Below are 17,239 nucleotides of genomic sequence, written 5' to 3' on the forward strand. Positions count from 1 at the left end.
AGAGATAAATAACACAGAAGACAATATTAGCAAGTCATATTACAATCCGACAAAGTGGTAAACATTCTCGGTTATGTGTTTGACGTTTGGTCCATGGCTGTTGATTTTATATTTAGATAGAGCTATGAATAGTTGCTTACTAGTTTAAATCTCAGCCTTGTTAATTGAACCTGTTGACAAGCCTGGAGTAATTTTATGATTGGAAGATGGAATATTGTAACAGAAGTCAGGTGGGTTGTATTTCGATATAAGTCAGGAATTGTAAAAAAGTGTCACGTAGGGAGGTATTGCGACATAGAGATTCGTAGAGATGTATATAAATAGAGAACTGACCTGATAAACCTTTTCTGGATCGAAAAGTTTATCCTGCTGAGATTTAAATTCCTGATTATAACCTGTTTGTACAGTTACTAGAGCTATGGTAAAAAGAGTTCTTGAGAATGATGTTAATCAAGACATTTTTCCTTTAGCTGACACCTACATGAGTCGGGCTTTTAATGAGGTCACTTTGCTCTTGGTCTGGATCAGTCAAGAGGTATTGATCACAGTGATCCTCTTTCTGCTTCTCATTCTCTTTATTGTAATCAGGGTGACAAAAGACAATCACGTTTAGTGGAATAGGAAGAAGACCCGAGAATCTGAGGGTTATGTACAAAGCTGAAGTGACACAGGTACCAGTTTGTTATTTTGTAAACAATGGGTTCTTATGAGAAAATTGAGACCACCCAATGTACCCACTGGTGAGTTGGCAGTGAGACCTCAAATTGTTCTTTTTTTTTAAAATTGTATAGACAGGAACTTCTTAGTCTAGCCCATGAAACTCCTTTGGCTGGTCATTTAGAACCAATGCCACTTACCACAACATCTTAAATAATTTTTAGTGGCAATACATTAAAAGTGACGTTATATATACTATAGATCTTGTCATACTCGTCAAATTGTGTGAAAACCCAATCAGAAGATACCTAAGGCTCATCTGCAACGTATTCCTGTATTTGACGAACCAAATAGCAGAATAATGGTGGACCATGTTGGTCCCTTACCTAAGACCAAGTCTGACTACCAATACTTGTTGAGGACAATATGTGTGTCCACGATTTACAGCGGCAATTCCTTTAAGAAAAGTTGTGTCTAAAACCATAGTTAAAGCATTATTCAAGTTGCTTACACATTTTGGCATGAATTAGGCATCCAACAATTCAATCTACCACGATGAAAGTCAATGGGTTTTGGAAAGATTTCACCAAACTTTAAAGAATACGATTCGATCTTATTGCTTTGAAACATGAAAGGATTGGTATCAGGGTGTTCGGTTGCTGTTGTCTGCTGTTAGAAAATCAGTTCAAGAAGCATTAGGTTATAGTCCTTTTGAACTAGTTTTTGGACAAGCTGTCTGTGGACCATTGAAGTTATTATAATATAAACTTCTTTCAACCGAAGTCGAATGATTTCATTGAACCAAGTAAGAATAACATGAATTCGCCGTGTATTCTTATGCCGAAACCAGATATGTGTACTGACTATAGAAAAGTAAACAGTGTCGCAAAAACAATTACTAAGAATCGATGACTGTATTGTCAAAGTTGAAATACAAAATATGTCACCATGTTCGTACTTTTGAAAGGACTTTGTCAAATTCCGCTCATGGAAAGTGCAAAAGAAATTTCGGCATTTGCAACTCCAGATGGACTTTATCAATATGAAGTGATTTGGTATGAAACATTCTGGCGTTTAATGATGATGAAAACATCTGGTATAAATAATTATGACGTCATTATCTGCAGCGACACTAGGAAAGACCATTTAGAAACCATTCGGAAACTTATTGATCAACCCAGTGAGGCAAATGTGGCGATTGATTTAAAGGTCACCGGCCATACTTCAGCATTATTATTTTTACATCACATTTGCATTACATTATTTATAAGTAGTCATACTTGCACGAAAAGAATAAAAAATTACTAAGTGTAAAGAAGAAATAATAATTTAATTACTTGAAAAAGAAGTATACAACGCTGTTACTTCCCCTTAGCTATGATTTCCCACCTATAGAGGACGCCAACCGGAAATGACGTACATTTATCCCCACAAGACGAAGTACATGCTTCTTGTTGTCGAAAAAATCCCACTATAAATTACGGATAGGGAACATTGAAATGAAACTATTTAAAACTAATTTACTGTTCAGCCTTATATTGATGCGCGTGCACGACGCACTAGATTGTGTCGTTTTCAAAACTGTTCCATTGCTTGAATTTATTTTCAAAATTGTTGTTAATACAGGTAAAAAGGAATCAATGCTGGCTTCCCTATGTCGGCCGACTTTGTAAAAAAAAAATCGGCACACTTTAAAAAAATCCAAAGGAACCAAAGTTGGCTTCCTTATGCTGGCCGACTTCATTAAAAAATCGGCATATTTAAAAGAATCCCAAGTCAGTTTCTGGGGTTGGCATGCTTTGTAATAAAATAACCTTTGTTTTTTTTATATCCTGATGGTAAGTTTGAGCAAGGAGTTTATTGTTCGCTGACAGTTGTGTTTATTCATCACCCAGTTTCTATTTGCTTGCCATATACAATCATAATTGATGTCTACAGGGTAAGTAGTATACACATAAATAACTTGCTTTAATAATACTTTAGTGATCCATGCTAGCGAAAAGATTATCATTTGCACTCACAGTGAATGAATTTTGAAATAAAGATTTTTAGTTGCGAAATACCGTCGTTTAGTTAACTTGGATACAATAAAATCTTGGTCATTTTGCACCTTATAACTTATCATGCGTGAATGGCAGGTGCTTTCAAGCCATCTGTTTATACTCTCGTCTCTTTTGCAAAGCCTAAAATTAAATATATTTGTTATAATATCTCATATGCGCTACTCTTAGAAAAAAATGTACACGTACTCTGTAGAATAGTATATGTTAAGTATTACTGTTTTATAAATCAATATTGATAATTTGACCGGAAGACTTAAACTCAGAATGTCGTTGTGCAGATACATATACTTTTTTCAGCATAAAAAACAAATGTATATACATATTTTAATTAGAAAAAGCAAGATATGCCAGCTTGTATGTTTTCTCTCAAATATGTGTACGTTACGAAGTATGATTATTTTCTTTGAATGAATATTAAGATAGTTTAGTTTGTTTAACTTGGACCGAATTGTCTTTCGAGTTAGGACGAATTTTTTTTAAAATTTCGGCAACATTTGGGCCGATTTGTCTTTGGCCCAAATTGACTATAATCCCGCATAAATGGTACAACTTTCCCATCCATCACCCTATTCGACCGCACAGCTTCAATCCACTTTTTTCTGTTGAACAGGGATTATCGGAACAAGAAGGAACCATCTTGTCTCATCATCACTCTTTTGATTACATCCATATACAATACAGTGCACCATATTTGCTTTACAAAAGCACGATCGTAAGATATATCACATAGTCATTTACGTGGGGAAATTAAACGCTTGAATGGCTAGGTTGAATAGAAGGGGTAAATGTACGTTAAATCCATTTAGCGCACGCGGAAACTACTGATTGTCTACGGAGATTGCCGAATAATTTTTTCATTTTAAAAAATCGGATGTTTAGGTTAATTAAACAATTTTATTGTGTGCATACACAACATATGCGTTTTTTTATGACTATAATAATATCATACGTTTGTACAATATAGGTGGCCAGTGACCTTTAAGTAAAAGTGTTTTACCGTGCTTGTGTTACACTTTAATAAATATTGTGGGACACGGTCAGGTTGAACTTACATAAGTTAAGTCTATGGATATCTCCGAATTTCCAGCACATAAAGCAACTGATGCGCGTTATGGGTATGACTGGAAATTATTGGAAATGTTGCTAACATTTATCGTAATTGCTGAATCCCTGTCCAATCTGTTGAGTAAGAAAACTAAGTTTTGTTGGTCTGACGAATGTCAATAGGCTTTTGATACATTAAAGACCATACAAGAGTGCACTAGTACTTTCAGCACCATATTTCAGTCAATTATTTAAAATGTATGTTGTTGCAAATACTGTATCGGTTGGTGGAGTTTTAATTCAAGAATACTAAAATGCTGTGGATCATTCAGTGTGATATTTAACTAAATATTAAAAAAACACCAGATGAATCGATCCACTGTGGAGAAAGAGTGCCTGGCTTTAATATTGGATTTGAAATACTTTGAATTATATATTAATTCAACTCCTTCTCCGCTTTTTGTATTGAGTGATCTCAACCCCCTTACTTTAATCAACAAATAAAAACAAGCACAAGAGACTGTTGATGTCAAGTTTGATTGTTGCAGGAATACAGTATTGACATTAGGCACATCTAGGGAAAAGATAAGCTGATTGCAGATGGAATCTCCCGTGTATAGAAGTATTATATTTCTGTCTGGGATACAAATACTACAATAAGTTCAGAGAAATTCAATCCATTTTGGAAAATTAAATTCAGTTTTCTCGGAATTTTCTTAGTCCAAGGTATTTTATTTTCGTAAATTTGAGAAATCTTTAGTGCAACCAACCAGCTTTTACAATCCATCCAAATTGGAGTTAGAGTCTTTAAAGAAAGACAAGTTAGTGGAGCCTGCCGTACATTATTCTGTTTCGGAAGTAAAAGCATCTTTGCTAAAGCAGGATATAAGAACTATTTTGATACAGTATCTGGTGGAAAAACCTTTTTGATTGAAGTGTTTTGGGTTTAATTAATTAGTCTATATTTGGCTCTGAAATGGATTTAAAAAGAGGAGATACGTATATTGATCTCTGACAACAAGAGCACGAAGAGTTTACTAAAGTTCAGCATTATATAATAAAGATTTCAAGTTTTGCAAAAGTTGTATTATCAGGTATATGCAACTCGACTGCGGGACTGACACAATTAAACTGTATTATTGGGCATATGTAAATCGACTGCGGGACTGACACAATTAAATTGTATCATGACATATGTAACTCGACTGCGGCACTGGTACAATTAAACTGTATTATCAGGCATCTGTAACTCAACCGCGGGACTGACACAATTAAACTGTATTATTAGGCATATGTAACTCGACTGCGGGACTGACACAATTAAACTGTATTATCAGGCATATGTAACTCAACTGCGGGACTGACACAATTAAACTGTATTATCAGACATATGTAAATCAATTGCGGGACTGACACAATTAAACTGTATTATCAGGCATATGTAAATCGACTGCGGGACTGACACAATTAAACTGTATCATGACATATGTAAATCGACTGCGGGACTGACATAATTAAACTGTATTATCAGGCATATGTAACTCGACTGCGGGACTGACACAATTAAACTGTATTATCAGGCATATGTAACTCAACTGCAGGATTGACACAATTAAACTGTATTATCAGACATATGTAAATCAATTGCGGGACTGACACAATTAAACTGTATTATCAGACATATGTAAATCAATTGCGGGACTGACACAATTAAACTGTATTATCAGGCGTATGTAAATCGACTGCGGGACTGACACAATTAAACTGTATTATCAGGCATATGTAACTCAATTGCGGGACTGACACAATTAAACTGTATTATCAGGTATATGTAAATCGACTGCGGGACAGACAGAATTAAACTGTATTATCAGGCATATGTAACTCAACTGCGGGGCTGACACAATTAAACTGTATTACCAGGCATATGTAAATCGACTGCGGGACTGACACAATTAAACTGTATCATGACATATGTAAATCAATTGCGGGACTGACACAATTAAACTGTATTACCAGGCATATGTAAATCGACTGCGGGACTGACACAATTAAACTGTATTATCAGGCATATTTAAATCGACTGCGGGACTGACACAATTAAACTGTATCATGACATATGTAAATAGATTGCGGGACTGACACAATTAAACTATATTATCAGGCATATGTAACTCAGCTGCGGGACTGACACAATTAAACTGTATCATGACATATGAAAATCAACGACTGGACTGATACAATTAAATTATTGCAGAAATTGAAGAACATATATAAGTGTCTCATTTAAATTTCTTTTGAAACTGGGTCATGAATTAGTGAGAGAACAGGACGACAGGGAATCATATTTACATGCAGATAAATAGCGTGTAACCGTAAAATGTAATAAAGTGTCGGTGTTTTGCGTCTTGATTATATTACAAATGTCTTAGGCTTTTTCATCTTTCCCGTGCACTTGATTTAATAATTAAAATTAAAATGGTAATAAAGGAAATTTAATGGTGTTATCTTCAAAGTGTAGAATAAAGTTCATTGATAAAGTGTTTCACAAGATTAAAATTACGATCAAACATCGGTTTTACCTTCCCAAGACTTAGTGGTGGTTATCAGTGACCCATCTGATAAAGATATAAAGGATATGCTGTTTGACCAATCTGATATAAAGATATAAAGGATACCCTGTCTGACCCATCTGATATAAAGATATAAAGGATATGCAGTTTGACCCATCTGATATAAAGATTTAAAGGATATGCTGTTTGACCCATCTGATATAAAGATATAAAGGATATGCTGTTTGACCCATCTGATAGACATATAAAGGATATGCTGTTTGACCCATCTGATATAAAGATATAAAAGATATGATGTTTGACCCATCTGATAAAGATATAAAGGATATGCTGTTTGACCCATCTGATAAATATATAAAGGATATGCTGTTTGACCCATCTGATATAAAGATATAAAGGATATGCTGTTTGACCGATCTGATATAAAGATATAACGGCTATGCTGTTTGACCCATCTGATAAAGACATAAAGGATATGCTGTTTTAGTTAACAGCTGTAGATTAAATTTTAAATCATTAACATTAAGGTAATATTTTACTTCCTTTTAATTTAATTACAAACAGCATGGTCTTAGAGTAGGGAAGCCTATTTCAAAATCTTGCATCTGATGTAATCTCTTGTTTTGCTGCTTCATATATATATATATATATATATATATATATATATATATATATATATATATATATATATATATATATATATATATATATATATATATATATATTAAAGTCTCTTTTTTACGCTGGCCAATATTTTCAATACCTATAAACTTGCGTGCATAAATGTTGAGACCTACCAGAAAAGCTACTTGTTGTGAGGCTAAAAACTAAATAAATAAATAAATAAATAAATAAATCCTTAAAAAGAGTGGAAGATTATGTCAATGCAATTATGCCTTCCAGTCGAATTTGATAGACATAACAAGGTGGACATCTAAGATAAGGGATTTCAGATCATGGTGGACAGTGAAAAGCCCCATCTAATAGGCCTTATCGGGAGAGAATTTGATGAAATTCTTGTCATTTTGTACCATTCCTATTTAATCTGCAGACATAATTTTCATTAATGAAAGCCATACAGAAAAATATATTGACAACCACGTACCGCCTTATGTGACTACCTCTTGAATTCTATCAATGAAATAATGACCCTCACGGCCTTGAGTAACCACACCCCTACTGTATCAAAAATGGGTACAATTAAAGTTTCTTTATTTCCTTTCGCACACCAGATTAAGTGTGAAAATACGCCACAAGGGGATGGGTGTTTCGCTCGTTTTTTATGCAGGGCATCAACATTATTAAGAATAAAACCCGTACTCTTCCGATTAAACTGCCACCTGTAAAGAACCCACAACTCCTTTCTGTTTTTATACAGTGCAATACCAAAGTTCAGATGCACCACTTTAGGAGTCTACATGTCTACGCTTATCACTGTCTACAATGCAAAACAATATTGACCGGTCTGGCTTATTCTTCAATCCCCGTTGTGGTAACGTTTGCATGTGCGAAGAAATCAGAAAGGGAAAGATGATCATGGCATGACTAACACTAATTGGTATTGTTATAAAAAAAGGAACTTGGCCTGGAACAAAGGGGAATGACCAGCGGGAAAATAGGGTGTGAATTATGCAGAGTTTATACTGATTAATATCATCCATGATAATAAAATATCGGTGTTATATTACAAGCAAAAGGAAAGAACAAAAAACATAAAAGTGGTAAAGCTTCTTAATTCGAATCTTTATATGACAACTAAGATTCTGCGATGGACCCAGTGATCCCACTTTATTCAAATAAACAAACACACTATATACACACATAACAGTGGGATGGAAATACTGTGAAGAACTGTTTCCTTACTTGACATGAACATGTAACCTTTCTTTCATAGCAGATTATTTAAATAAAAAGAAAAGCGAACTTCACGTGTTTACGAATTGTACATATGTTTGTTCTTAGAGCTTGGCGTTTGTCTAATGAACCACTGACGGCTGTAGATGAATGTTTTGGTATCACAGTCGACGTCATTTCTTGTGTTGTCGTTGTTTTTGCTTTTGCTATCGCCATTGTTACTGTGGTGTCGGGGGTGGTAGTGTTTCAGTTAGCAGTGATGGTATTGTTGAGGTGTTATTATTGTCAAAAATATGTCTGAATATTTACGTCATTTAAGAAACCGGTTTAGTCAGTTTTTATGTCTAAGAGTGTTTGCTGTTACCCGACCTCGGTTGGCACGCATATAAAATAAACCTATAACTTGTTAAACCTCATTTGGAACATTCTGATCTCTTTCCGGTGCGAATAACTTCGACACTGGAAAAAGACTCAAAGGAAATCGTTGTGATATTGTCCAGTTTGAACAGTTTCTGGAGGAGGAACATCCGGCTAGATGTACTAGAATAGATTCTTATAAAATCAGAGGTCAACGTATGAAATAAATGCACTTTTAACTTTGAATGTTTTTCATGGAGGTTTATAATGAAGAAAAATAAATACTGAAGAACTCATTCGACTTCGATTGCCGTAAACTGTTGCATACATCGCTGTTAATGATGACACGTCATCTAGACATTGTGAAATCAACGAATTTGTTACGACGAAATACCAATAATGGCTCGAGGATTGTTCAAAGTTGCCATTAATTAATTCCAAGTTCTTTTTCTAGCATGTGATGGAAAAGGCTGCCGACGTTCAGATTGGTAAAATCTAATTCTCCCGATTGGTTAGTCACTGACATCATTCACACAACAGTGACGTGATTCCTGTAATGACTATTTTGGAAGCTTCCCCATACTGATAGTTTCAAGACTCACGGTACTAATCCAGTTCCTAGTAAACCTGTGAAAAGACCGTGATATAAAAAAATCAATAACTTTAAATTTCTGAGTGCTCATTATCAAATACACATGTATCATTATAGATGAAACCTGGAGGATAGCTACTTTGTAGAGAAAAGGATATGAGCCGCGACATTTTCTGTACTTACATGTGTTTGGAACATATGCTTTTAATTCCGCACCAAAGAGCCGGGTGCTAATTTCAGGAATGAGTGTTCCAAGCCCAAGACTGTTTAAGGACTGAAATTCCATCAAGGAAACAATTGTCTCTATCTTTATCAGTTAGAACTAGGATAAGCTCTTAAAACATTCTTTTTCCTACAAAATAACTTTCATTATCAACCAATCCTAGCCACCCAAACCCATATATACTCTATTTTTATGTTCACCCATTTCCAGGTTGGTTCCCATTTTTCGATACAATTAGTACCGTATATCCTTCATATCGGCGCGATTCATTTGGGGAAAATACTACTAAGTCTTTGACCCTCTCTGTCTGTGTGTCTGTCTGTCTGTCTGTCTGTCTGTCTCTGTCTCTCTCTCTCTCTCTCTCTCTCTCTCTCTATATATATATATATATATATATATATATATATATATATATATATATATATATATATATATATATGCAATAGACTGACAACGAACAGTGCAAAGCTATTATCTAACTATCCTGAACGCTTTCGACTCTTAATGAGTCGTCTTCAAAGGCAAATACAAAACAGTCAAACTTTACACAGTCATACTTTACCCAGTCATACTTTATATGGCTGTTTCTAAATGAATTAAACCTTTACATTTATTATGTTTCAACTAATTTATTTCAACTTGTTGTGGAAAATATTTTTATTGACCCAGGCTAGTTAGATTAGATTAGTTTTGCACTGTCCGTTGTCAGTTTACTGGATTTATCTTAATCAATCCCTGACACACATGATCCCTTGCTGAATCCAGTGCACTTGAAAGTATTGTTATTTGCCATATGATTTGTTATTTATATATATAAACAAGCTAAATGATATTTCATGCCACGATACACTAGCAATGAGTGGCATATTATGATAGTTCATGCCACGATACACTGGCAATGAGTGGCATATTATGATATGTCATGCCACGATACACTGGCAATGAGTGGCATATTATGATAGTTCATGCCACAATACATTAGCAATGAGTGGCATATTATGATATTTCATGCCACGATACACTAGCAATGAGTGGCATATTATGATATTTCATGTCACGATACACTAGCAATGAGTGGCATATTATGATATTTCATGTCACGATACACTAGCAATGGGTGGGATATTATGATATTTCATGCCACGATACACTAGCAATGAGTGGTATATTATGATATTTCATGTCACGATACACTAGCAATGGGTGGGATATTATGATATGTCATGCCACGATACACTAGCAATGAGTGGTATATTATGATATTTCATGTCACGATACACTAGCAATGAGTGGCATATTATGATATTTCATGCCACGATACACTAGCAATGAGTGGCATATTATGATATGTCATGCCACGATACACTAGCAATGAGTGGCATATTATGATATTTCATGCCACGATACACTAGCAATGGGTGGTATATTATGATATTTCATGTCACGATACACTAGCAATGAGTGGCATATTATGATATGTCATGCCACGATACACTAGCAATGAGTGGTATATTATGATAGTTCATGCCACGATACACTAGCAATGGGTGGTATATTATGATATTTCATGCCACGATACACTAGCAATGAGTGGCATATTATGATATTTCATGCCACGATACACTAGCAATGAGTGGTATATTATGATATTATTCAGCGAGTGTAATAAATCTCACTAAAATAAAGAAAGAGATTCTGTTTATTACATTTATCACAGACCGCTCCGGTGGCCTAGTGGTCAGAGCGTCCGCTTTGGAAGCGGGAGGTCGTCGGTTCCATCGCTGGCCGAGTCATGCAAAAAACTTTTAAAAAATGGTACTTACAGCTGCCTCGCTTGGCGCTCAGCATTAAGAGGTTAGTGTTAGGACTTGTCGGCCTGGTGTCAGGATAATGTGACTGGGTGGGACATCATGCTACATGTCTGCGGCATGATGCCCCAGTGCTAGACATCACTATAAACGGCCACACTGCAGACATCGTAGCGATATGACTGAACAATTGTTAAATCTACGTTAAAAATCCTAATCACAGACACACATTTATCACATAACTGCAACCGTCTTTTATCGCAAAGAAATTGCCCAGATAGTATTTCCCGATTCTATATTTCCGCGTGTGCATGGCAACTTACCCTGTTTACCTCGGCAGGACATAATCTACAAGTGTTGCAGCGTCATTAAACACCAACAATCCAATCCAAACTACTTTTCCATAAATCTTTCGAATGTTCTCTTTGAACTTTATAAAAGATAAAACTCAGCAGAAAACTATTATAGAGTTTTTGAACTTGAGATGCTGCCTGATAATCATCTTGAGTGACAACTTTGCCGACCCACATATTTTAACGTGGTTTTACCTTATTTAACCCTAACCCTAACCCACATCTTTTTACGTGGTTTTACCTTATTCTTTCTTACCGCAACGTAAAACCATTTTTTTAAATACTATATTGAACCAAACGTTTTTCCTAGAAATGTATCCGTTGTCGCAGAGTTTAAAAAGATATACGATACTGCATGGGTGACAGAGTGTAAAAAGATATACGATACTACATGGATGACAGAGAAAATCGAACAGCAACTGGTCATGCAAGTTCAGTCACTAACAATTCTGCATGATCCATGGACATGCATGACCATGCTATGTGTCTGACGGGTGAGATTTATTGCAAGCCTTTTTGGGTCATACTTGCATACACTTGGTTATGTCGAGGCTCGGTTACTACAACCCTACATGGCTAATTAGAAGAGTTTTTTCAATCACAAAACTTATTTAACTTGCGTAATCATGTTCTGCAGTACATACACTCAAGCCCTCCACTCCGCCAAATTGAAACTTTCGTTTCTCTTAATCGGAGTACCTTTACAGGCCAACATGGTTATAGCGTAAAAACATTCCGATCACTCCAAGATCGAATATAAATATTAAAACTTCGAATATAAGTTCTAGAGAGAGCTATTTGGAACAGTCTATTGATCTCGTATTCGAGGATTCAAGGAAGTGTGTTCAGGAGGCTCGAATACGCGATACTGTGACAACAAATTGGAAAGTTGACTTTTATCACATGATATATTCTATATATATATCTAGATCGCCTATGTGAGACTTGAAATCGTGTATTCGAGCCGTAAAAGCGTGAATTAGAAGAGAAATTAAGAGGTGAAAAATACTTCTTTGATCGACTTATCACCTGCTCGAGCGTCGAGAATTTGCATTCATGTAGCCTCAAACGCGACTTTTCCAACTGTTGTTGTTGTTTTTTTTTTTAAATCGCGTATTTCGAGCTTCGAATACGCATATTCGTGCTTGGATAGAGATGGATGTCTGTAGCAAGCCGTCAGCGCCATAACGTATGAAACGCGTAGAGATCTCGAGACTCGATTTCGCGAACTTGACAGAACCGTTCAGAAGGTACTTTTCAATCACTTGATCTCTGTGATGCTCGAAATCGAGCTGCCAATTACGTGCAATCGAAACAGAAACTTCCACTTAGCATAATCGATGTTTCTACCATGTGATTAAGAGCAATTTTCCAATTCGCTATCTGGAGATCACGAATCCCAGACATCAGACAGCGCATTCCTATTGCCTCAAATACGTTTTCATGTGATGCAAAACATTCGTTCCAATCGGCTCTGTCGGAATCTCATATTGGAGCTTAAAATACGCTCTTTTAAGTTTCGAGAACGCGACATGTTTCCACGTTATGGCCCTCTTGTCCTGCCATATTATAGCAAGTAACCCCATCATGAGATGAAGTTTCGATTTCGCGAAGTGGAGAATTCGATTGCGTCTAACGGGGAGCTGGATTACGTGAGTTTCTGAAATCATGTGATTGAAATGTATCTTGGCTTTCTCCAGTTAGCGTAATATGGCTTCGAGATCAATAAGAGTGTTTTAGTTATGGCCTCAACATCTTGCGTAGACGTTTGTCTTAGCATTTGAGGCTGTCGATTCGGCTGCGCTATTGCAACTTAGTCGCCCTCTTCTACAAAATATAATAACAAAAGAACATTAGCATGCAGCTATATCTGAGATGTGAATGTGATTTTCTTTCACTATTTCAGTGTTTGATTTTTTTTTTTAGAGTAACGTATATTACATAAATGGCCCTGCAAAAGTCTTGCTGGCAAATAGATGAACAAAATCAAACCTTTTCGTCTTCGCTAGACAAGGTGAAGGCTTAATACATCGGACCCTTGCCTAGAAAAGATGTGGTTTTTAGTGGAAATGCAATTTCACTTTAGTGTTTTTTCACATCGCTAGTATAAAAAAATCCGATTACATCAAGCGTTCGACACTGATAAATAAGTTTTTAGTAATCAATTTAATTATTGTCAAAAATAATGAATTTGTTAGTTGCTAACAGTTGTTTATGCAAACGTTATTTTATGGGCAGTTGCAGGGCTCATAGAGTTTGGAAGTCACGAAGAGTATTTCAAGGGAAATAATGCATAAACTTTTATCAAAGCTTCTTTGCTTACTAGCTTCCCCTATCCCGCATATAATAAAATAATTGTGACGCGGCCACTTTATGGTCTGTTTCTCCAACAAAGGACATTTGGGATTCAGGATTATTATCTATAGTCTGCAGAACTTGATGCAGGAAATAAAATCACCGTCTGTTAAAAGTTCTGTAGCCCCGTGCAACCTCCACTCCCTCACTGCTAGTGGTTACCCATCTATAATACATGGCCTAAAGTAACTTCGCATGTATAACAACAACTGCACAAATTTCGATGGTAAACAACAGTTTGTTTTTTTACAAGAATAAATATGTCTTAAAATGGACAGAAAACTGTTAGCTTTAAAGATATATGAACGTGCCAGATAATTTCGACTATTTTACCCATCGATACGTTCATAATAACCTAACACCAGGAAACACCATACAGTGTTCCGGTATACGGCTTGCACCGTCCCCACCAACAGATGACTTAAGTCGTTTAAACTATTAGCACGTTTTAAAAATAGATTATTAATCACATCAGGATTAAATACGTATTCAATTCCGCTCAATATCTTCGATGAGAAACCTTTTAAACATTGTCACTTACAAGAGGGGCCTCCTGGAATTTTTAAAAAGTTTCTAGTATGTAATGAAGTAAGATAAAATTAACGGAATGAAATGAACGGAGAGAGAGAGAGAGAGAGAGAGAGAGAGAGAGAGAGGGGGATGTGAATATCATACAAAGAACTTCTTTATTCATCTCAAATCAGCCTTATCAACATTATACTAAATAAAGTAATCGCTTCATGTATTTATTGTGCTCGATAATATTTTAACTGGAGTAAAATGCTTTGCCTAGAGAGAACTCGTGACCAATAAACTTAGGCTGATCTGGGCAGGATTCGAACTCACTATCAATGTAAAGAAAAGCAAACGGTGAAGTAAGTTGAAGATCAAATGAGTATAGACTTTAATGGGTTTAACTACCTCAGTAATCAGGACATTCAGTTAGTTTTAATCCTTCTAATAATGAACATAATGAACATAAACTTGTATAAGTAAGTAATACATACAGATGTAGCTTTCATGGCTGTAATTTATTCCATTTTTAGCATTCTTTAGGCATTTATTTAACTAAAATGGAGTTATCCAAATAAAAGTATTTTTGAATATAATTTTGAAAATAGCATAACATGCACTCCCTTAAGCTTGATGTCACGAGAAAAATCAAAACGCTTTATCAATTGATATTATGATCTTATAATTTAATGTGTAACACATGTACTTTATTTACTGTGTAACATATGCACTTTATTTAATGTGTAACACATTTACTTTATTTAATGTGTAACACATGTACTTTATTTAATGTGTAACACATGTACTTTATTTAATGTGCAACACATGTACTTTATTTGATATGTAACACAAAGTGACATGTACTTTATTTACACTTGTGAGAATTAAATGTGTAACACATGTACTTTATTTAATTTATAACACATGTACTTTATTTAATGTGTAACACGTGTACTTTATTTAATGTCACACATGTACTTTATTTGATGTGTAACACAGTGACATGTACTTTATTTACACTTGTGAGAATTAAACGTGTAATACATGTACTTTATTTAATTTATAACACATGTACTTTATTTAATGTGTAACACATGTACTTTATTTAATGTGTAACACATGTACTTTATATAATGTGTAACACATGTACTTTATTAAATGTGTAACACATGTACTTTATTTAATGTGTAACACATGTACTTTATATAATGTGTAACACATGTACTTTATTAAATGTGTAACACATGTACTTTATTTAATGTGTAACACATGTACTTTATTTAATGTGTAACACATGTACTTTATTTAATGAGTAACACATGTACTTTATTTAATGTGCAAAATATGTATTTTATTTACACCTGATATAATTCAATGTGTAACATCTATTTTATTTAATGTGTAAAAGGTATATTTTATTTAACTTGTAATACATGCATTTTATTTAAACCTGTCTGGATTTAATGTGTAACACATGTATTTTAGTTACATCTATTTCACCTTTATCAGGTTATGATTTACTTATACACTCGATGTTTTTAATAAGTTTTTTCCCCTGCTAACTTTTACTAATTATTTATGTGTATTCCTTTTTCTCAAGCGTAAACTGTAACGCTCATATGTTCTCGTAACATAAAAACCAGACTTCTCTTTTAGATGACAATGTGTTGAATTGGAATGAAATTAAACATAAATCGAATTATTTTAAATTGAATAACCAAGATTTCATCCATATTTGAGTTGCAATCCATGAAAGTTCATGCACCTGTTTACCTATAGTTGAAATGGCACATTGTGCACACACACACACACACACACACACACACACACACACACACACACACACGCACGCACGCACGCACGCGCACACACACACATACACACATATATACACATACACACGCACACATACACACACAACCACAACAACGACGACGACAGCAATAATAAGGTAAGCAGCAAGCATATATAAATGCAAGTTCTGCAGTATTATTTTGCATGATAATTTTTAAACTATGGATGAACTACGTGGGTTTTTTTTATGCATTTCATTGTTTGTTTTGTTTTGCTTTTACTTTCGCATACTTAGAACTGTGTAAAAGGGCTGATTCCAAACGACAAGCAAGGAAAGATTGTTTGTTTATAACTTGATGAGTATAAAACAGAAAACGAAAACTCTCCTGTTCAATTTTTTTTTATAAAGAACTCTGCACCAGAAGTCTTCAAAAAAATGAAAATTTGCATTTTGTTCACTAAAAGGGTTTTAAAAAAATTAAGCATCTATTAATTTACCTGAAATTAGTGGAAAGACAAAAATATAAGCTATGACGCATTACACATTAAAGAAAAGACACGTGTCCCTGTTTCGGGGGTAATTAATGACTTGCATGCTTAATTAGCTAATTTGTGGATAATTAATATCCTTCATAATTAGGCGTGCTTCCTTGACTCAAATCGCACAGGTTGTCAGCTAATGACTGCATAGGAGATGAAATATCAAGTCCGGAAGTTTTAGAAAATGTATCGGAAAACTGCATTCGTGTGATTCCTCCACTGGATATTAGGACACTTACTGTGATCTTCTTTCATATAGCCAAGGTTTATGCAAGTGTGTATTTATTTATTTATTTATTATATACATCATGGCAGAAAGGATCCAGCAATTCTTCCTACAGATGATAGTTCTTTTCATCCATGGAACATGTGCAGATGTCGGACCGTACAAAAAAGTAATCATCAGCATGCACAATAATTACCGGGGTGCAGAAATGTCGTCTGATATGAAATTTATGGTAAGTTATGAACGTCATGTATATAGAAGTGTATTTTGTTGAGAGAGAGAGAGAG

At 34.9% G+C, this 17,239-nt stretch overlaps 1 protein-coding gene across 2 annotated transcripts in view; it reads left to right on the plus strand.

Annotated features, from left to right (window-relative positions):
• The first annotated feature begins 16,829 nt into the window (after positions 1–16,829).
• Positions 16,830–17,239, plus strand: part of LOC149806330 (uncharacterized) — a 73,173-nt gene continuing 72,763 nt past the window's right edge. For both annotated transcript variants that reach the window (XM_089951646.1, XM_089951656.1), the window contains exon 1: positions 16,830–17,184. In XM_089951646.1, coding sequence (XP_089807772.1) covers positions 17,035–17,184 — 150 coding nt within the window. In that variant the 5' untranslated portion in view covers positions 16,830–17,034. The remainder of the gene's footprint in view (positions 17,185–17,239) is intronic.

The sequence above is a fragment of the Sinohyriopsis cumingii genome, chromosome 1 (genome assembly GCF_028554795.1).
Source record: "Sinohyriopsis cumingii isolate HCF-2022 chromosome 1, ASM2855479v2, whole genome shotgun sequence".
Lineage (NCBI taxonomy): Eukaryota > Metazoa > Mollusca > Bivalvia > Unionida > Unionidae > Sinohyriopsis > Sinohyriopsis cumingii.